Source organism: Podarcis melisellensis, assembly GCF_964234715.1.
Source record: "Podarcis melisellensis genome assembly, chromosome: 2".
In the NCBI taxonomy this organism is placed as follows: Eukaryota; Metazoa; Chordata; class Lepidosauria; order Squamata; family Lacertidae; genus Podarcis; species Podarcis melisellensis.
Window position 1 is genome coordinate 49,444,793 of NC_138529.1, and position 21,341 is coordinate 49,466,133.

At 47.0% G+C, this 21,341-nt stretch overlaps 1 protein-coding gene and 1 long non-coding RNA gene across 19 annotated transcripts in view; one reads left to right on the forward strand and one right to left on the reverse strand.

Moving 5' to 3' along the window:
• ABLIM3 (actin binding LIM protein family member 3) overlaps positions 1-21,341 on the reverse strand; it is a 150,538-nt gene that overhangs the window by 7,353 nt on the left and 121,844 nt on the right. For 6 of the 18 annotated variants that reach the window (XR_014165535.1, XR_014165536.1, XM_081900047.1 and 3 more), the window contains 11 exons: positions 19,525-19,596; positions 18,798-18,953; positions 15,774-15,803; positions 14,741-14,870; positions 13,690-13,788; positions 11,765-11,815; positions 6,518-6,652; positions 5,855-5,919; positions 4,751-4,898; positions 1,761-1,790; positions 808-866 (listed from right to left, as the gene is read on the reverse strand). Coding sequence is in view for 16 of the 18 variants with exons in the window: in XM_081900047.1 (XP_081756173.1) it covers positions 808-866; positions 1,761-1,790; positions 4,751-4,898; positions 5,855-5,919; positions 6,518-6,652; positions 11,765-11,815; positions 13,690-13,788; positions 14,741-14,870; positions 15,774-15,803; positions 18,798-18,953; positions 19,525-19,596 (975 nt within the window). In the remaining 2 variants the exon portion in view is untranslated. The remainder of the gene's footprint in view (positions 1-807; positions 867-1,760; positions 1,791-4,750; positions 4,899-5,854; positions 5,920-6,517; positions 6,653-11,764; positions 11,816-13,689; positions 13,789-14,740; positions 14,871-15,773; positions 15,804-18,797; positions 18,954-19,524; positions 19,597-21,341) is intronic. The other 12 variants (XM_081900052.1, XM_081900053.1, XM_081900040.1 and 9 more) reach the window with 9 other exon arrangements.
• The window catches only part of LOC309363691, a 118,706-nt gene continuing 104,024 nt past the window's right edge, over positions 6,660-21,341 (forward strand). Inside the window, exons 1-2 of the long non-coding RNA XR_014165540.1 lie at positions 6,660-7,292; positions 7,550-7,885. This is a non-coding gene — a long non-coding RNA (uncharacterized lncRNA). The remainder of the gene's footprint in view (positions 7,293-7,549; positions 7,886-21,341) is intronic.

Sequence of the window (21,341 nt, forward strand, 5' to 3'; positions counted from 1 at the left end):
TCATTGTGCTAACATTTTGCCAGGGCGAAAGTACTTTTGTTTACTTTTTTATTAGACTTGCATGCCATTCTGCTTCCCGAGAGTTAAAGGCAGCGTACATGGGGTTATCCCATTTTGTCCTCACAAAAATCCTGTGAGGTAGGTAAGGGTGGGGCTAGTGCCAGATATAACAAATGGGACCAGCTAGTGGAAGTACAGTGGGACTTCCCCCCCTCTCCTCCCCACACATTGGCTCTAAATGGGTCGGAGGAGCCCCCAGAACAGCACGGGGGTGGGGAGGGGAGCAGGAGAGGGGAGGTTGTTCCCTCCATCGGCACAAACATTTCAGCTTGCCAGATGGAACAATCTTCTTAACGCTACATTGAATCCCTCTCCTGAGTTCCTAGCATTTGTGGAACCTGAGAGACTTGTGCAGGCACCGTTCTTTTCATTCTTTTGTGAGAAACTAGCCTTTCAGCGCTTGACTTTGCTACTCCCAATCCCCAGAAAAATTCCTGTGGATCACGCCTGCATTTTCAGGAGCCGCTGTGGCTTTCTCAACCCCTGAACTCCCACTGAGAATCCAATCTGCTCATCCCTTCCTGGGGGAATCTCCGCAGCAGCTGCTTCTTAGCAACTGCCTCTGAGCCCCTGAGAGCCCTCTTGGCATGAGGGGAATGTGTGGGCTCCAAGAGGAAGGAAGCACTCCCCACTTTTGAACCCGGCACTGGAAAGTCTGAGCCCAGGATTGAAGAGGGCTCCAGAGGACCTTGGACTTCCTTTTCCCAAAGGGTCAACCAAAGGCTGAGAGTCAGCAGGCCCTCTTACCCTGTGCAGCCCATTCCTTCTGTAAGCAGGAAGAGAGGCAGATTTTGAAATGAGGGGATCTGAAACAGAGAACAGGTTTTACAAAAGTCAGAAGACGCAGGCTTCCCCATTGCCTAGAAAAAGGAACAGTCTCTAGTGCACAGGCATGGAGGAAAATTAATTGTAGTAGGAAAAAGAGGAAAGTTTTAATTCTTTACACATGAGTAACATGACTGCTATTGACATTATTATCTTGCTCTCCTCCAAGGGGCTCAGGGTGGTGTGCCTGTTTCTCTACCTCCCATTTTATCCACGCAACAACCCTGTGAGGTAGATTAAGCTGAGATATGGCCGAAGGTCCCCCAGCGATGTTCCTGGCTGAGTAGGGAAACACCTCCCCGAGCCTTGTCAACACCCTAACCACTCCACTCTGCTGTCCCTCAAGGAGTTGCATCTTGAGGAGTGGCAGAAGGCATTCCACTAAAGACATGTTTGAGGCAGTAACTTAGGGCTCTCTGTGAACGTAAAAAATGAGTATCTGTTATTCTTACATTGAAAGGGGTTGGGCTAGATGGCGCTTTGGGTGCCTTTCAGCTCTACAACTCTGTGACAAATAAACTGAAAAAGTGGACAATACTCTCCCTTTAATGGCATTCTAAAATCTGCCTGCTGGGCTTGGCTACCTCACCCTGTCCAACAGCAGGGCCAGTCCTGTCTCTCAGTCCCTCCTCATTGAGATTACTGATCTACTTATGGTAAGCCTGACATCGATAGAGGAACACAACCCCAGGCTTACCCAGGGCCTACTTCACTTCACTAGCACAACAGAGAGTAGACCCTCACTTCTATCCCCCTCCCACCCAGATTCTATCATCTTGAGAAGAAGAAACTACTTTGGTTCTAAAAAGTCCTCCTTGTCAGAAGTGGATGAAACAACACAAAGTGAGAGAGGCAGGAGGCAGAGCGAAACGTACCACTGTCAGCCAGGTAATGTGAACGGGGTGCTGTGGAGGAAGACAAAGCAACAAGTCAGGCATGCACACAGAGTATGTTTCACAGCAGTGCAAGCTTGAACACACCCCACAGGCTGAATCACACATTCAAAGCCCATATGCTTCTGTACACAGATAAAGACGGCTGTGAACAACGTGGCACACTGAGACAACTGCGGTGCGTGTGGCAAGGGAATATCGTTGCAATCGTGAAAATGACTGCTAGCTATCTTCAGGTATTGCTTGGTTCACATTATGTGGACAGTGTCATTCTATGGTTTCATCACTAGGTGGCACTGGACTTAGTTGTACTTGGCGGACTCAGGAATTTCCTGTTGCTGTTCTGCTTTGTTTAAGAGAGAAAATAAAGTTCTTGTCAAGCTTCATTACTGGTGTGTCGTCTAAGAGCCAAACTACATATTACATCAATCTGTAGTGTGCAGCTATGTCTGTGGGTTATTATTTTTTAAACCAGTTACAGGTGTGTGTGGCAATGAAGATCACCCTGCATGGCTAGGAGACTTAGGGGAAAAAAAATCAATGTCAGCTTGACTGATGTAAATATATCCCCTCTCCTTCTCCTGGGGAGTTCTTAAGATATCTCCAGAGCTTATTATGGGGTGCTTGGGGGGGAGGGGAAGTTCTACTGTGCTAGTGGGATATATTTTGCTAGTTCCTGCTAGCACATCATCTCATTTGAATCCAGCCCTTAAGGAAAAGTTCCCATTAAACCCAATGGAACATTTTAAATCTAAGCCTCCCAACTGCAGGAAGGTGGGATTTTCACCCCAATTGTAGCAGAAGATTTACAGTGGTACCTCGGGTTACAGACGCTTCAGGTTACAGACGCTTCAGGTTACAGACTCCGCTAACTCAGAAATAGTACCTCAGGTTAAGAACTTTGCTTCAGGATGAGAACAGAAATCGTGCCGTGGTGGCAGCAGGAGGCGCCATTAGCTAAAGTGGTGCTTCAGGTTAAGAACAGTTTCAGGTTAAGAACGGACCTCCAGAACAAATTAAGTTCTTAACCCTAGGTACCACTGTACCTTCCTCCATCCCAACACACTGTTATCTAGACAACAATTGGACCCCCTGTATCTGCAACCAAATAGAAGAAATTCAGAGATGTAGCTGCACACTATGCATTAAGTGTAACATGTAGCTTGGCTCCAAACCCTTAATGACAATGCTGACTTTTTCTCCATTTAGTCTTATACTAGGACACTTGACTGTGGAGAAGCAAGTGATGCAAGGGGGGAAGGAGACACGGGGGTGCTGTTTAATGCTTTCCCCTACAGCCATTTTGCTACACAAAATGCTCTCCCTCCCAGCAGAAAAACAGCTGAGGAGGGGCCAATTTCGAGCAAAAAATAGCCTCTCCTCCTCCCCAACTAAAATTTCTCTGCTTAAACTTAATTCCTTCTGAGGCTGTTTTTTTTTAAAAAAGAGAAGCTGGAAAGGTAAACATGACTATGTGCCATATCTAGTTTGGACTTTTTAGTAACTAAAAGCAACAACCCAGAATGACTAGCTGCTGTGAGCTGTTGATGGCCCCATCTAGTGGCCAGCTGATGCAATTGCATGAGCACATTTTTGCCCCTCACCCACACTCTTTCGGCAGGAGGGACGGCGGGGAAGGAGAAAGGGAGGTGGGATAATGTGGAAGTTCATCAAAGATTAATGAAATATTCCTTCAGGCTCCGTCTGGTAGGGTGCCCCAGGGAAAGCGATAGCGTGAGAGCGTACGTGTCCGAGAAGGTGTGCAAGTTAACCCTGGGAATGCAGACATAGATAAAGGCTTATATATAGTTTGCCAAATAAACTCTGGCATCGTGGAATGCATGATTCCCGTGAACATGATTTTATTGTCGAAGATTTCTCTGTGAACTCGAGCACTAGGGGGCAGCACATTGACCATTATTCTTGATCCCTGCAATTTTAATCACCCCAGTTTGGTACAATATGCTTGACACACAACAAACAAATGGGGGAAATGACAAGTAATCTCTCCAAACACCAACTCACTGACGAGATGAATGAAGAGATATTTTGATCTCCCTTCGCCCAGACATGGAGAGACTTCAGATGTGTTCTGTTTGCTATTAGAACTACAAAGATCACTAGTCAGGGCAGGTGCAGGGTGGGCGGATCCAGTGTAAAATGGTGCAAAAATGGTGTAAAAATGGTGACTCAAGGGGGTGGAGCCAATTGCCTGCTGCACCCCAGAAACCCATATACAGTTTGCATATTTAAGCAAACGTTTATGTCTGAGTTATTACAGATCAGGGATTCTAAACTGCTTAGCTGCTTGCTATTGCTAAAATAATTGGGAATCAGAGAATCTTACTGCAAACCACCCAGTGATTCCATTAGCAGATCCTGATCAATCTTATGCACACTTCTGTCTTAGGCCGATTGACTCTCTCAAATGCTTCTCTGTTAAAAGCCAGCGGAATAGTTGGATCAGGCAGGAATGGTCGTGTTGAGAATGCAGTGTGAGACCCAGAAACAGGACTGTGAGCTAAAGGCTAGTGCTGTGTGTGTGATGAGGTAGCTTTGAAACACCCAGGTTCATTCTCGGTATGTGAACCTGACCGGCCGTTATTAATGCCTCCATTTTCACTGCCGTTCTAACCTCCCTCAGTCTCACGGTCCCCAACTATGAATGTTGCATCAAGAAAACAATATCAAGCTGCAACCAGTATATTCATAGCAAAACCAGCCAATTTAATTCACTAGTAGAACTCAGTCGGCTGTTTCTAAATCCACAGACTCAGCATCCGATCTGAATTTCCCCTGCACTGGGATCGTTCTGCCATGTCTGTGATACCTGCCCACCCCCAGCAAGAATCTCCCTCACACAATAGCAATGCACGGCCTGTGAAAAGACAAGCCTTCTGCACCTCTCCCTTCCTTGAAGCCAACCATCTGCTGGCAGGCAGGGGGTAGGTGAAATTTTCCCGATTGCTTACAGCCATTTAAGGAGCTTTCGTAGCCGGCCGTGTGAAGAGCTTCTCTACTGCCTGCCGAGCTGCGAGGAGGAGTCCAGGGGTCAGCGTAGGAATTGGATCGGGCCTTCATTTCTTCTTTCAGTATCAATCTGCCAATGCCAGTCTGGAGCTATCACCGCAAAACATTAAGAAGATGGATATTATAGGAGAGGGAGGGAAGGAGGCAAAGACCACATCAGGGCTGGATCCTGCTGGGCAACCCCACCACCCCATGATCTACCATGAACAGCCCTGTGGGAAGGATCCTGGTGTGTGTCAACACTTTAATATTGCTTATTGTGTTTTGAAAATATGTAACAGAATATTACTTTTAACCCACCTTGATAGGATTTATAGCCTGAAAGGGGAGATATAAACAATTTCAAACACACACACACACACACACATTATTTTCCCTTGTATGATTATGTGGCACTGAGATTAGCCACATGCGTTTAAAGAAGATTGGAAAATGTTTGTTGAATATATGGGTGAAAATTGTGTACATTTGAAGACACTGGCAGAATTAAGATACAGTGTAGACAAGTTTTGGTGGTTGTGATAATGGAATACTGAATGGTTTAGCTTATGTAAAATATGCAGGGATTTGTGGTATGTAAACTGAACCACAGAAAGAGAAGAGAAGTCATTGATTTAAGGTTGTTTAAATGAATATTTTAAAATGTAAAATAGAAAAACTTAATGAAAAATTATACAGAAAAAGAGAGATTAGCATAATAAAATGACCTAAAAGAGTAAAAATCCAATAAAACATAATGAAAAGGTGCAGAGGCATTATCACTGTTGACATGAACTCAGAGATTTCAACTCTTTCCCCAGTGAAGCTATCAGCACTGCACTACCCCATTGCACAGAATGGAGCAGCATCTGAAGATATAGTCAAAGTCCTCAGCAGCCGACCTCCTCTTATGAGGCCGTGAGCACAGCAGCAGAGGCGGGCACAGTGAGAAACCCTGAAGGCGCTGCTACCAACCCAAGGAGGAAGAGAGCCTGTGGAAGCTGGGCCGCAGTAGCGTTCCTAAGCTCAGCATAAAATGGGCAAAGGCTGTGAAGATGAGCACTCACCTTATGCATCCCTCGATCAAACCCATCTTCTTCTCCTCCTGATGAGAACCTCCGAACTCGTGGTGCTACAAAGAAGTGGCGGCAGGGCAGTCAGTTCAAAGAAATCACTTGCATCAGGTTAAGACAGCAGCCATGAATCTGGGGACTTTGCTAGGGTTGGGGCCAATGTTAGACATGCATTTCTGTAACCCAAAGGGGCCTGTGCTCCTTCTGGCATGAAGCTTGGGACAGACAGTAGCATATTCTTTTCAGGCATTATAGCTGGGAAGGGCCAGAGCTTCCGGTTCATAGAAGGTGACCAGCCACAAAGGCAGACAGGGCTTCTGTAACTTTAAGAGCTGTGCAGAAGAGGGAATTTCAGCTGGTGTAGATTTCTGCCCACCTTGATATTCTAGACTGAGGATGGGGAACCTCTAAATGTTGCTGGACTCAGCCCAAGGCAGCATGGTCTTGGGATGATGGGAGTTGCAGGCCAGCAATATCTGCAGTGCTACTGTTCCCCATCCCTGTTGCAGACCATGCTTAAAAGGTACAAGAGCCCAGTCCTTCTCTGCAGTTGGATATTTTGGCACTTTCCTCTCCATTTCAGCATGGCCACTGCATGTAGGATTACACACACACACATTCCTGGAGCTTTTGGTGACATGGTGTGGAGAATGTTACCTTTAGGTGAGCCTTGAAAGGTCCAGTATTCTGTTTCGGAGTGGTAATATGGATCTGGGGAGTAGGCTGGGCTATATTTGGAGCTCTGGGCAATATCCTCACTGGTTTTGCTTTTTGTGGCTGCAGATAGGGTATCTGGAAAAGCAACAGAGAGCATGTGTGAAAGACTGGAAGGAAAAGGGGAGCTCTTCAGAAGAGTCTGGCAGCAATGACACGCGAGGGCAGCAGAGGCATATGCATCGTTCCAGGACAGTTTCTACCTTATATAAAAACAAGGGCTTTGTTTTTAAGGTGAGAGAGGAACAAGGGGGAAGGGAGACATGCCTGCTCTGTGTACCCACTGCTCATTTCACCATAGCCCCTCGCTGGTGCTGAAACTGGTGCCAGGGTGAGTGGGTGAGTGGGAAGAGACATCAGGAGAGAGGCTTTGTGGGAGGGAAGCCATGGGCCCCCTCCCTCCATTGCTTTTGCACTTAAAAATGCTTCAAGCAAGATCAGAACAAACCCAGGTTTAAATGAACGGTCCTGCTGCTATCATGCCTAATTCAAACTTTTCTTCCAAATCTCCAGATAGCAAACTTTTGGCTACTTCTCTATAGAGCTTGGGCAAATGCAGAGCAACAGAGCAATGCAATTCTGCTATTTTCCACTTGCCAGTATTTTATTTATTTATATGTTTATATACCACGCTTTTTCTTCCAAGGAGCTCAAGTTGGTGTATCTGGCTCTCCTCCTCCCACTTACATTTCATCCTCACAACAACCCTGTGAGGCAGGTAGAAGAATAAGAAAAAGAGTTTGGATTTGATATCCCGCTTTATCACTACCCAAAGGAGTCTCAAAGCGGCTAACATTCTCCTTTCCCTTCCTTCCCCACAACTAACACTCTGTGAGGTGAGTGGGGCTGAGAGATTTCAAGAAGTGTGACCGGTCCAAGGTCACCCAGCAGCTGCATGTGGAGGAGCGGAGACGCGAACCCAGTTCCCCAGATCACGAGTCTACTGCTCTTAACCACTACACCACACTGGATAAGGTAGCACTTATCCTCGGTCAACAAACATGTGGCACCGGTAATTGCACCCCATCCCTATTGCTTCAGTCAGGAGACTCCCGTGTCTGTTTAAAGCCAGGTCTGGAATTGCCTCCACGGCAGAAGTTTCCAAGCTGGAGCACAACACAGCTCCATGTTGGTTACTGGCACAGTTCACTCTCTAGCTTCCGGAAGGGCTGTGTGGCTCAGAGGGGCAGGGTGCATGCTTTGCATGCAGAAGTTCCCAGGTTCCATCCCGGGTATCTCCAGGTAGAGCTTAGAGAGACTCCACTCTGAAACCATGGAGAGCTGCTTTACTGGCCAGTACTGTAGACAACAGTGAGCTAGCAGGATCAATGAACCGACTGCTGCTTACATTCTCATCCTTTATGTGAGCTTTCCCCAACCTGGTGCCTTGCAGATGTTGTTGGACTACAACTCCCATCATCCCTGACCACTGACCATGCTAGTTGGGGGCTGGTGGGGGCTGAAGGGGAGGGGACACCAGGTTGGAGAAGGTTGTGTTTGGCAAGAAGGGAAGCAGAAAGCAAGTGGCACAAGCTTCATAGATAAGTGCAGCACTGGGGCGGGAGGTAGCTGGATGAGGGCAGGGAAAGGAAGAGCAATGGGAGGAAGGGGAAAGAGGTCAGGCAAGTGGAGGAGGGTGGGAGCCACCCCCCTGAACTAGCAAGCACCCTGACACAGCAATGATCACACCAAAAGTGAGACACTGGGCATGGCCTAAACTGGCTCAGTCTTAGGACCAAACAAGACAAGGTGCCAGTCGCATGAAACTCTATGGACGGCTTTCAAAAATGTAAAAAGCAAATGCAGAGGCTGATCTAGTTTGGGACCTCGGGAGACATGAGAGTCCTGATCTGAATTAGTTCCCTCATGTCTGCCCTTTGCATTGGACAGAAAGCTCCCGTTTATTCCCATGGAAGCTTTTCTGTAAATGAAAATATCAAGTGGAGATCTCTGATCAGGACCATCGATGATGGAAAGACTAAAGTCCCCTAACCCCCCAAAAAATCCTAATCCACATCAACCCTCTGCCTCTTTGCCCACTACTACTACTACTATTATTTCACATGACTCAAAGCAATTTACAGTCATTAACTTTATCACTGTATTTTATTTATTTAACAAAATTTATATGCCATCTGATTGTAGTAAAACCTTCGTTTACAAGAAAAAGAAAAAGCCATCCACACAACTGCTAATGGCATGAACGGCTTCCCAAGTAGCTCGGCCACCAGAAAAGAGCCACAGGAAGGAACAGTGAAAGAGAATTAGGGTGTGATTTGCTTTGGGTTGACGGGTTGTTATCATACAGAATACTGTAGCTGCCTTATGCAGCCTTACTTAGCAGCTCATCCTCATACAAGCCTCAGATCCTCCCTATATCCACGTTTCCAGTCTCCAAAAACTTGTATCTATGGGCCAAAACAGATGAAAATTACTTGTGCCACCCTGCTATCCCAGCTGCAATTAACCCTGGGAGACAAGCTCCTTCTTGCGCCAACAGAAGTTTATACTAATATCAGCTTTCTTTAAAAATGAAACACAGACATCTCCCCAACCCCCCACATATGATTTAATCCAGAATTAATCCAGAATAGCAATCCATCCTAATAAAGACCAGATCCCATAGGTTGGTTGGCCACTGCAACAGCAAGGTGGTGAATTAGGTCACCCTTTGGCCTGATCTAGTTGGGTTTTTCTTATGTTCTTATCACACACACTCACTTTTTTATTTCTGGTTTGTTTGTTTTTTTGTACCTATTTATCTACTTGCACTTTTGACATGCTTTCGAACTGCTAGGTTGGCAGGAGCAGGGACCGAACAATGGGAGCTCACCCCATGACGGGGATTTGAACCGCCGAACTTCTGATCAGCAAGCCCTAGGCTCAGTGGTTTAACCCACAGCGCCATCCACGTCCCTTTTATTTCTGTTTTAATTAACATGGAGCAACTCTCATTCTTGGTTTGATACTCTCAAGAATAAATAAAGTGTGTTAAGGAGATAACTGGTTTTGAGTGATTTTGCTTTGAAAATATGCCCTTAAATGTACATTAGAACAAGCAAAACTTCAGACAGTGCATACAAGAGGATTTTTATAGAGCACTTAGGGATAAGTAATCTGCATTACGTGATCATGCATTAAGTCCACAAATGTATTTTTATATATATCTTCAGAGAAAGCTATTTTATGTCCTAATAGAAGGGCAGATTTTTTCCCCTTAAGCTTTAAAATATCCAAGGCTTGCTGGAGGAAGTCAGAGGGCTTCTCAGGAGCAAGGCATGGTGAGGTTGTTGGTACCAAGAAGAGAGGCAAAGGGAGGTACTTACAATGCAGTGGGGAGCAGGCAGCCAGCAGGGCAGGGTGTTAGGCAGACAGCGGAAGGGGGAAAGGGGGAAGGAAAGAGAGGAGACACTCGGTTACCACATTCAAGGGGAAAGCCACAAGACCCTTCTAAAACAAGAAAAGCAGATTGGTGAGTGCAGAGCAAGCCCCTCATCCTCTTCACTGATGGGACCTGCCCAGCAGAGGGCGCTCCTCCATCTTCCATGGCTCCCAAGAGCTTTGACTCAGAAGAAGTCTGGAGGGACATTGTTTCTGTAGTTTCCCAGGCCCTGTGGGTGCAGAACATCTAGCCTCCAGACCCACACCTCCAAGTGATATTCCTGCTAGGATGCTTCATGGCTGTCTTATGTGCGAGGCTAGACGTTTCCTCTCTAGCCTTCCTCACCTTGTACAGTCTCCTTATCCAGTGACAGTATGGCCACCCACCCTGGGGACAGGCACCAGACCTTGGCTTTATCTTCTGTTCTTCTCATTCACTCATTTCCCCCCTATTTAGGTTCATTGCAAAACCATATTGCTTCTCTATGACTTTGCAAAAAGACAGCTCTTCTTCCTTTCTCCTCTCTTAGCAAAAAAATAAATTAAAAAAATCTACATTATGCCCTGATCTTCTCTCAGTTTGACCTTTGGGCTTTGATTGTCTCATGTCAGTCCCCTCCAGGAGCATCTGGTATGGTGGTGTGGAGCTGTCCAGCGAACACAAGCATCACTCTTGCTTTCCATGGTGGGGCAGGTCAGCGGCAAGGCTGGGGTCAGCATGGAGTGCAGCCAGCTCCTGCCAGTGTCCCTAGATGGCCCCAACCTCACCCCTGCCCTGATGCATCCTGGGAAGCAGCAGTGATGCTGGTGTCAAGGAGGCAACTCCATCATATTGCCCCACCATGCTAGCCACTCCTGGTCTCCAGCAGTTAGCTGCCAATATCATTTACTTCTCTCACCATGACACTCTCCTTCTTAAATCCCTACATTGGCTTCCTGTGCATTCCTGGACCCCACACAAGCTCCTCATCCTTGCATTCAAAGCCTTCTGTGACCTTGACCCCTTCTTCACTTATATCCTGATACCTTCTTGCCTGTGACTTTCAGAAGTCCAGTTAAACCACTTCCCAAATGCCTCTTTTCCCTCAAAAAACTCCACCCATTCTCCTTTGACCATGATACCACCTCTCTTCCTTCCACCAAATCCCTCCTCAAAGGCCACCTTTTCTTATGAAGCCTCTGGTACAACTCCGTGCCCAGCTATTACTAGGTCAAAACACATCATATTGCAACAACCACACTTTCCTCTCCCTTTCACCCCTGCCTTCCATTTTCATCCTTGCCCTTGATGTCTCCTTTGTGTGGCACTTTAGATTGACATCCCCTTGTGGGAGGGACCTGAAAACTTCCATGTGCGTGATTGGTATAAATAATACTAATATGCATGATGGGTGTAATAACTGAACTGGCCCTATAGCCCTGTTGTTCCCTTTCACCAGCAAGAGAGCAAGGGTTGTCAGCTAAATAGCCCATTTCTACTTTGAGTTCCTTATGGCTGAGGAGACCCAGGCAGATTTTGACCAGACCTTTTTATATTCCTAGGACAACGTCTGAAGGTCCCTGACCTAGAACGTGCCCCAATGTAAGTTCTGTTGCGGTTTCCTTTTCAGAAGTCAGAGATACTCAGACTTGCATTCTTTCCCCCACTGTGTCCAGGTCTGGCACTTGGTAAACGTCAACTTGGTATATAACTTTTGCAAAGCTCACAGAGTCACTCCACATTCAATGTGCAGCACTGTTGCGAAAGCAGAACTGGACTTTGTTATTATGTGTATACAAATATGTGTCAAAGCCATGCCCAAACTGTACCGTGTCTTTTATAGATGGGGGGTTTCCGGTAGATGTTACTCTCTGCAGCAGCTGGAGGCAAAAAGAAAGATAATAAAGGAAAGAAAGAGACAGAAAAGGAGAGTAGGAGCCAGTGCGCGAATGTTTCAGAATCACAAGAGCCGCCACAATTTGTGGGTAAGGTCCCCACCCACAATCCAACTGCCTGCTTACTCCATTCAGTGTTTTTCTCCTCACAGCCTTATTTTAAGCAGCTGCAAAGCTGAGATAGGTTGGGAGCTGGTTTGATGGGGGAAGAAGGAATCCATCCTACTTGGCGTGATGTGTGCTACAGACAGCCATACGACAGAGAATGCGTCCATGAGATCATGCTGGGAGCATGCTCACCATTAAAAGCATGCAGGGTCAGGCAGACATTTCTCCTTCTGGCACAGTTGATGGCTTCATTCAGGGGAAGGGAAGTCCTAATTTGGGTGGTGCTCACGACCACGTCTTTCTCATCTGCCAGTGGCACCGGATGATCTGCGAGTCGGTTCCTTAGAGACAGGGCTGTAACCCTCATCCCATCGTTGCCCAAGAGCAAAACATGTCTGCCAGGGTCTCTTAAAATGAGAGAGCGAGAGAAGCAAAGCAAGCTGGGAACAGGAGCTACCCTACCAGCACAAAGGCTTACTGATGGGCTGGGCAAAGGGCCATCCATAAAAGACGTCAGCCAGATCTACTGGGGCGCTCGTCGTCGGAACACCGTTTCCAGTGGTGGTAATGACAGAAAGGAAATGTGACAGGGAAAATTCCAGAACTTCCAGGCTGTTCTAGGTGAAATGGACCCTTTTCCTTCCAATAGCCAAGGCAGTCAAGGCCTTAAGCTGTGGGACTCCAGGTCTACTTCACCCTTCTTCTCTCGTACTGTGAGTTCAAGGGCCCCTCATGAAAATCCGCAAGTGTCTCCTCTCACTCTGCTAACATGGGCACTGCCAGGATCAGCTGCCAAGTAAAATTTGGATTTCAACACACAGCTAATTGAGGGGAGGGGAAAAAAAATAAAACAAGCCACCAGGCATGGATTCTGTCACTTGCTTTCATCCTGCCCCTAACAGATTCATCCTAAGGCCCCTGAGTTTCTTTTCTTGGCTTGTTTGAATGACTTGAGATCAAAATCTTGGAAATGGCTTCAGGTAGAAGGGTGTGTGCTTGTCAAAAAGGCACCCTGGTTTGACTTGCCCTAGTTCAATCTAGGCCGAGGGCTTCCACTGCTGCCAGGTGTTTGGACAGGTGTCGGCCTCACGTGCTTGGAGTGAACTAATGATTCTAGATTCCCTTTGCGAGCAAAGCTGATGACAGGCTGCGCTGTCGGGCAGGTGGGGAGGGCACACGTGTAACTACTTGCATACTGAAAAGGGGCAGGTGTTGCCCTCCTTCCCACCCTCCCTGCAGGAGGGGCGCGGCAGTGGCCCTTACCTGGTGGCCCCCGGAGTCTCTGCTGGAGGGGAGCAGCCATCTGGCAAGCCCAGTTAAATCTGGGGGAAGGGTGCAGCGGGCCCTGAGGGGAGCAGGAGGAGTATAAGATAAATTATCTGTCAAGGATGGGTGCAGAAGGGCTCCTAGCTGACAGACAAGCTCTGCCTTGTGGTCCTTGAGGGAAGAGAATGGAACGAGAGGGACAGGAGGGCCTCTTTTTTGCAGAGGCGGGAGGAAGCTGCACGGGGAGGGTGCAAACAAACTTGGGGGGAGGTGGGGGTTGAGGCTGCAGGTCTTATTTATGGATGGCCTCTGACATGCGGATGTCTCTTGCTGTTGCTAGCTGACTCTAGGCTGGCAGTAGCACTACTCATGCAGTATGCACACTTGGCGCATGCATGCGTGCGTGCATGCATGCAAAAATAAAACCCAAACCAAAAAAGATACAGCGCTCCTTCACAGGCTGGCCAGAGGCCTCCAGAGCCTACCTGGAATGTGGAAATGCTTAGGAGCTTGGTATGAGGTTGGTGTAGAAGACCTCACATCTAACTGGCTATAGTAGGGGGAGCTGCGCCCGCTCTCTGTTCCTTGAAAGAGCAGATTGGAGGGAGCAGCGGAGAAAGAAAGAAAAAGAGAGAGACAGAGAGAGAGAGAGGCAGAGGAGAATCGGTGTTAGAAGCAGCCATGTTAGAAGAGTAGCAAGCCACCTGTGAACCAATGATGGGGATGCATGAATGATGGAGGGGTGGGGTGGGAGGTGGTCATGAAGACTCCTACACGCCACGGTGAGGGGAGGGGTGCTGGGTCCACCGATGAAGAGGAGCCAGAGGGAAATCCCACAGGTGCATGTCATCAGTGGCAGTTCTAAACCTCTTCTAGTAGTACCCAAAATTCCATGCCAGGATTTACCCGATGCCAGAGGTGCAGGCTCAGTGAAGGTTGTACAACTTAATTCATTTTGGCAGAGGCTGGGGGAATATGCTACAGGAGACCCAGAATAAGCCAGTTCTGCTAGACATGCTTTTCTCTGCGTTTTTTACTTCTCTGCTCTGCTCTTTTTCCTAAGTGCAATATGTCAAAACCCAGTGCCAGTTGTGTTCATGCTGAAGAACTCCTTAGCACCTCTGTCCGTGTCCCTATGAATCCTGGCGCATCCGTTGCTTCCCACATCATCTGCTCCTTTCCGTTTCACCACTAGCGCAGGACCTTGAAGTTTTGAAGTGGCCACAGAAAAGGGAGAGCGGCATATGCACCAGTGGAGTGTGACGTCCCAGTAATCAACCCATCTCTACCCTGAGGACAGACAGTAGCAAAGTTGGCCAGGTGTCCAGAAATGTTCCTCCATAACAGAGGAAACTGGCCAAGGGGGTGTGTCCTCTTTGCCCTTCTCCCCACCACCACTGAGACGCGAGGCTTCGCAGTGCAAGCTCTTCTGGGAATGGGAAGATGTTCCGGCCCTGAATGTGCCTTGGAGAGAGGCGCATATGTCCTGATGATGCCACAGCGCTGGTTTCTGCTTCGCATGTGTACTCCGCTTACCTGAGCGATAATAATGGTGCGGTGAGCGTGGGATGGTGGGGGACATGCCTTGGCGGCTGTAGGTGGGGGAGTCGATGTAGCCGGGGCTGGAGGCTCGCCTCTGTCGGATGTCCATGCTTTCATATATATCCTGGAAAAGGGAAAGAGCAGTGATGGCAAAAGACTCAGCCCTTAGGGAGGTGCAAGCGCATGAGACCCCTGGCCAGTGATGTGGGTTTTATGGAAAATATGGAATTGGAAGATATTCCAGAAATGTTTTCCTATGCAAATACACAGGGTAATTTGCCTCAGAATATTTCCAGTTTGCCTGGGGAGGGGGGCGGGGCGGAATTCTGATGCCCTAGAGCAGTGATGGCCAAACTTGGCCCTCTCGCTGTTTTGGGACTACAATTCCCATAATCCCTGATCACTGGCCCAGTTAGCTAGGGATGATGGGAGTTGTAGTCCCAAAACAGCTGGAGGGCCAAGTTTGGCCATTACTGCCCTAGAGAGTGATCTATTTGAACATGTTTATTTTACTTGTACTTAAAAACTTTGAAACTTCCCTGATATTTGCAGTTGTCACCCCTTCACTGTTATTAAATGAACCTACGGACATTTTCCATGGAAAAACAAAGCATTAGGAAAAGTTTCTGTCCCACATCACTGCCCATTGCGCAAATCCTAGCCCTCTACTTTTGATTTAATTTTGTGCAGGGCAGACTGTTCTCTTTCTAGTCAAGGGCAGTGTGTGTGTGTGTGTGTGTGTGTGTGTGTGTGTGAGAGAGAGAGAGAGAGAGAGAGAGAGAGAGAGAGAGAGAGAGAGAGAGAGAGAGACATTACAAAGACAGTTTGCTTTACCCTGAGCATTCCTAATTTAACATTGTCACGGGGGACGGTCACCTTCCAGTGCCTAACCACAAGGCTTAGTAGCAATGCAGTTCGACCCTTTAGTACCCAGCCAAGGGGCTTTCATGGTCCAGCTGTCAGCCGACAGTTCCTCAGCTCAATGCCACATGGGCCCTCATATTAGTCCTGTGTGCCGTATGATTACCTGAGAATACGGAGAGAGTGTTCCAAGAGACTAGAAGTGACAGGAGACCAGAGACAAGCCACGAGGGAGTGAAGAGCAAGGAAAGAAAGAGAGTGGGGGGAAAATGATTACAAGCTGACATGACTGCTCAAGGCCACAGCACAGTTCATCTTCCCGCAAGTTACTGTCCACTTAGCAAGACCTACAACCTTATTAGAGCTGTCAGGGGATTGAGAAAACCTGGGAGGGAGACTCCAAAGTTAACACAAAGGAGGAGCAAACGTGTGTGTGTGTGTGTGTGTGTGTGTGTGTGCAGCAGAGTCCAATACTTCTCTTCCCCTCAAATATATGGATGCTCAGGAGTCCTCACTGGAGTTCCCCATCTTTCAATGAACAGCCCACCCTAAGCTCCAGCCTTTTCCCTTATTGCCACCACATTTAGCAGTCTTTTTTAAAGCTCTATATGTGAACAAATATGGGTTTAATATACAATAGAACGTAAGATGGCACACCCAAGACTTCGGATATTATATTAAGCTCCGTAGCATCCTGCTTTCACTACTGTAGGGGATCAGCGCATATCATAAAGGATGAGTCTAGCATGGCAGATGCCATCAGTATGACATGAATCTGGTGGGCCAGCATGAGCACCACAAATTCCATGTATCAGACTTATACTTGCTCATTCAAACATGATAAAGATGCAGTCCTTTAGCAATTCCACTCCACCTTCATTCCTTTCTTTCTTCTTTCTCAGGGAAAATGAATGTCTGCAGTGGTTCTGACCCACCCTGCAGGTTTATCTTGAACTGCTGCTTCTCCTCCACAAAATACAGTGCTTTTAGCACATACAGTGGTACCTTGGGTTACAGACGCTTCAGTTACAGATAGGTAGCCGTGTTGGTCTGCCATAGTCAAAACAAAAAAAATTCCTTCCAGTAGCACCTTAAAGACCAACTAAGTTAGTTCTTGGTATGAGCTTTCGTGTGCATGCACACTTCTTCAGATACACTGAAACAGAAGTTTCCAGACCCTTCTATATAGTGAGAAGGTGGGGAGGGGTATTACTCAGAAGGGTGGTGGGAATGGGTGATTGGCAGATAGCTGTGATGACAGCTATCTCATCACAGCTATCTGCCAATCACCCATTCCCACCACCCTTCTGAGTAATACCCCTCCCCACCTTCTCACTATATAGAAGGGTCTAGATGCTTCAGATTACAGATGCTTCAGGTTACAAACTCCGCTAAGCCAGAACTAGTACCTCGGGTTAAGAACTTTGCTTCAGAATGAGAACAGAAATTGCATGGCGGAAGGCCCCATTAGCTAAAGTGGTACCTCATGCTAAGAACAGTTTCAGGTTAAGAACGGAACTCCAGAACAAATTAAGTTCTCAACCTGAGGTACCACTGTATTCACAAGAGGAAAGCTTGTGAAAGCAAGAGTGGAGATATGAGGTACCATTCCTTTTCGGAAAGCCAAACCTAAGGCTTTCCAACTGCAGCAAATGAAGCAACACTCCCGACCCGGCCTGACTGCAGTGCACTCAACAGAGGATCAAGAAGAGCACAGTTCAGTGCAAGCAAGAGCCACCACATGTCAGGAAATCTGCAACTGCAGGCATGCCATCTCTGAGCCCTGCAAAGGGAGGCTTCCGTGAACAAGGGGAGAATGTGCACACTATACCTATAAAGCACATTTCCGTCCCCAAAGTATTCTGGGTGCTGGAGTTTGTTGAGGATTGCTGGAGAAAACTGTGGGCTCATCCATGCATCCGCCTGTCCTGCTGCTTTCTCCCTGCAAAAATCTGCTCTTTGCCGCTGAATCAGAGCCAATGTCGATCGGGTTTTGCACAGGTTGACATTTGCTCTGATTCAGAGCAGGTTTTCCTGGGGAAAGCAGTATGGCAAACAAAAAATCGGCCGGACCTGTGCCTAGAAAGAATGGGACACACATAAACACTCTTGGATCCATGGTTTCTAGGCATGGGACAAGCAAAGTATAGACAAGCCCTGTGTGTGGTACAAACTATAGTACCTAGAATTCTCTTTTACATATGTTTTCCATAAAATTGCACATTTTATTCTTCCTCATTTTTGTATTTATCTTATTCTAAAATGCACAATTTTGTTCACATTTTACTATAAAATATGCATTTATGCCTGCATTACGGCACTTTCTTTTTCTTTTTAAACTAGGAACTGTATCATAAATTTTGGAGAATCAAGAAATCTATAGTGAATCAGTGAGCACCCCCATCCTTCTGCACATCTGAAAAGAAAGCCCTGGCTCGTTTGCCTCATTTTCTGCTTCAAGGCTATTGTGATCCCCATGCTTTTCCAATCTTCAGTGAGGTTTGGACATATGAAGACAGAGCTGAAGGGAGCTCCTTGGATGTGTTTGACACTGAGGGATAAGCCTTAGGAATTGTTCCTCAAATAACTCTGTACTTCTCACACTACATTTAAGTAACTGGATCTTCATCACTTACCCCTGAGGAGACCACACAGACTATGGGTGGTAATCAACTAAGCTTTACTCAGAGGAGACTCACTAAAATTAATTAATATAACTAAGTTAGGGCCATTAATTTTAGTAGGTCTACTCTGAGAAAAACTTAGTTGACCACCCCCCCTCTAACTGGAAGGTGTTGTGCTTTCCCCATCTATATCCCTGTAGCAAGGGATGGAACCAGTATACTCAGAACAGGCCTTACATGGACATTTTCTGTCTATTGAGAAGGTATACTTAGCAATAACAAATTTGGATTTTGCTTTTGGTAAGTGTAAGAGAAATGTATTGTGACTCTCAAATAACTCAATCAAAATGAATAGGGTTACAGCATGGTTGGGGAACATGGAAGTCCAGCATCTAGAGGGCTACGAGTCCCAGCAGCCCCAGCCAGCATGGATGATGGGACTTGTATTCCAACAACATCTGGATGTTCTCCATTCCTGATCCACAGCTATAGTTTATAGAGAAGTCTTTCTACCGCAGACCTTGCTGGCTCCCTATATCCCAGGTGAAATGGCTGAGAAGCTGTACCTCCCCATAGCTATATCTCTCCAGCGTCTCGTCCGATGTGTATCTGTGATAGGGCTCATAGGAAATGAGGTCAGGGCGCTGCACCTCGTAGATGGCTTTAATCTTGGGAAGAGCGGCCAGGTCTTTGTAATTAAGGATCTCATTATCCACTTTAGCCTAAGGAAAGGGAGAGACAGAGACAGAGACGCAAACACAGAGAGAAAGGTAAAGAAAGGGGAACTGGGGGTGCAAGGGTAAGAAGGGGCAAGTTGGAATAAACAGGTTGAAGGCATCATCAGAACAAATGGAGCCAGATTGTTACCAGAGGTGAGAAATGGGAAGGATTGAACCTTGGAGGAGGTGACAGGGGTTATCCTAGGTAGATGAGGCAACAGTGGGAAAGGAGAATGCGGGCCAGGATTGGAATCATGAATTGCCTTGGCTGAATGCATCTGAACCCTTTGAGTCAGATGATGCTCAAAGAAGCCATATCAGCATCAGGGCCCTTTGGCAGTAAGGCATTCAAGGACTTGGTGTAGACATCTTGGGCTGAAACTGCCAAATGTTTGCCTTTGTTCCCAGTCCATAAGAATCCATTTCTCCATGGCTACGTGGGTGCATTAGACGATCACTTCTTTTCAACCGGGATCGCGTAAGGGCATGTCTTCCCAAGCTTCACCCGTAGGAGCTGCAATGCCCAGTCCTCCAGCCACTACATGGCCTGCTTCAGCCATAGAATTGTACTTACACAGATGACTCTGTTGGGGGAACCAATGCTTGAGCCAGGTGGGGAGATGGATGTTTCTGAAGTTCTTCTGTGCTGTGTAGACAGAAAAGGACGGAATGAGTTGCAAATGACGCCAGCCTTCCTTCCAAAACCTGGTCTCCTCAAGATGTTGTTGGGCTACAGCTCCCATCATCCCTGACCAGTGGCCATGCTGACAGGGGATGATGGAAGTTGGAGTCCAACAACATCTGGAAGACCTCATGTTGGAGAAGGCTGAATGAAACCTTCCTTGTCTCTTGCTAATCAGCAACACTGAAGGACACAGTTCAACCACCCCTAACCTGAGTGAGTTGTGCATCTTTAGTAAAGGCAAATTGGTAATCTACCTGCCTATATTCCTTCTGCTTTAAAAGCCATAATTTCTGTAATTTTGCTGCACTTTGACTGCAGTTTGCAGGAGGGAAGAAGATGTTGTCTATGATTATGTTTTCTTTAGTAGTACATGAGAGACGCAGGGTGCTGGGAGGGACACTCTGCCTTCCACAATGTGTAGTTATGCTTGAGACTCTAAAGGCATGTTGCACAAGGTTTTCGTTGCTGCACTGTGCACTGAATCATGTCACCTGATCCCTACAAGCCGTGTAGCAGTTTGGCTAATTCATGCACCAACCCAAGCTAATTTACCAGAATGAATGGCTGCTCTTCCCCTCCAAAGTCACTTTGGAGAAATATTTTAGGGGTGGTGATGAAACAATGTGAAATCAAGAGACAAGTCCTCGCATCTCTTGCAGTATCGCTTACAATCTTTGGTGTCTAGGAATGCAACGATGGGGCATCTCATCTGGAGTCCTCTCCTATTCTGACAGTTTCTGAATACAAACTGCCTCGGCCCAGTATACCCAAAGGAGCGTCTCTACCCCCATGGTTCAGCCCTGACACTGAGGTCCAGCTTTGAGGGTCTTCTGGCAGTTCCCTCGCTGTGAGAAGTGAGGTTTTGCAGGGAACCAGACAGAGGGCCTTCTCAGTCATGGCACCTGCCCTGTGGAACACCCTCCCATCAGATGTCAAGGAAATAAACAACTATCTGACTTTCAGAAGACATCTGAAGGCAGCCCTATATCAGAAAATTTTTAATGTCTGATGTTTTACAATTTTTTATATGTGCTGTAAGCCCACCCCAATTGGCTGGGGAAACTCAGCCAGATTGGTAAAGGTAAAGGTAAAGGTACCCCTGCCCGTACGGGCCAGTCTTGACAGACTCTGGGGTTGTGCGCCCATCTCACTTAAGAGGCCAGGGGCCAGCGCTGTCCGGAGACACTTCCGGGTCACATGGCCAGTGTGACATCGCTGCTCTGGCGAGCCAGAGCTGCACACGGAAACGCCGTTTACCTTCCCGCTGGTAAGCGGTCCCTATTTATCTACTTGCACCCGGAGGTGCTTTCGAACTGCTAGGTTGGCAGGCGCTGGGACCAAGCAGCGGGAGCGCACCCCGCAGCAGGGATTCGAACCGCCGACCTTTCGATCAGCAAGTGCTAGGCGCTGAGGCTTTAACCCACAGCGCCAGATTGGTAGGGTATTATTATTATTATTATTATTATTATTATTATTATTATTATTACAATAACAGTTCTAGCTAAGCAGGAGATATAACTCACTGCCAAGAGTCTGACCCCATTCTTGCTGAGTGTATGTCTTAGATTTATTTTCTTGACAAAATGCAAAGTTCTGAGGCCAACCCACTGAAGTGGTGATTCAGTTCCTGGAATAAGAGTTTAGCTCTGTTTTGATTTAGAGCATAGAAATTTAAAATAAATATTTAAAAACATGGGAATTCAAAT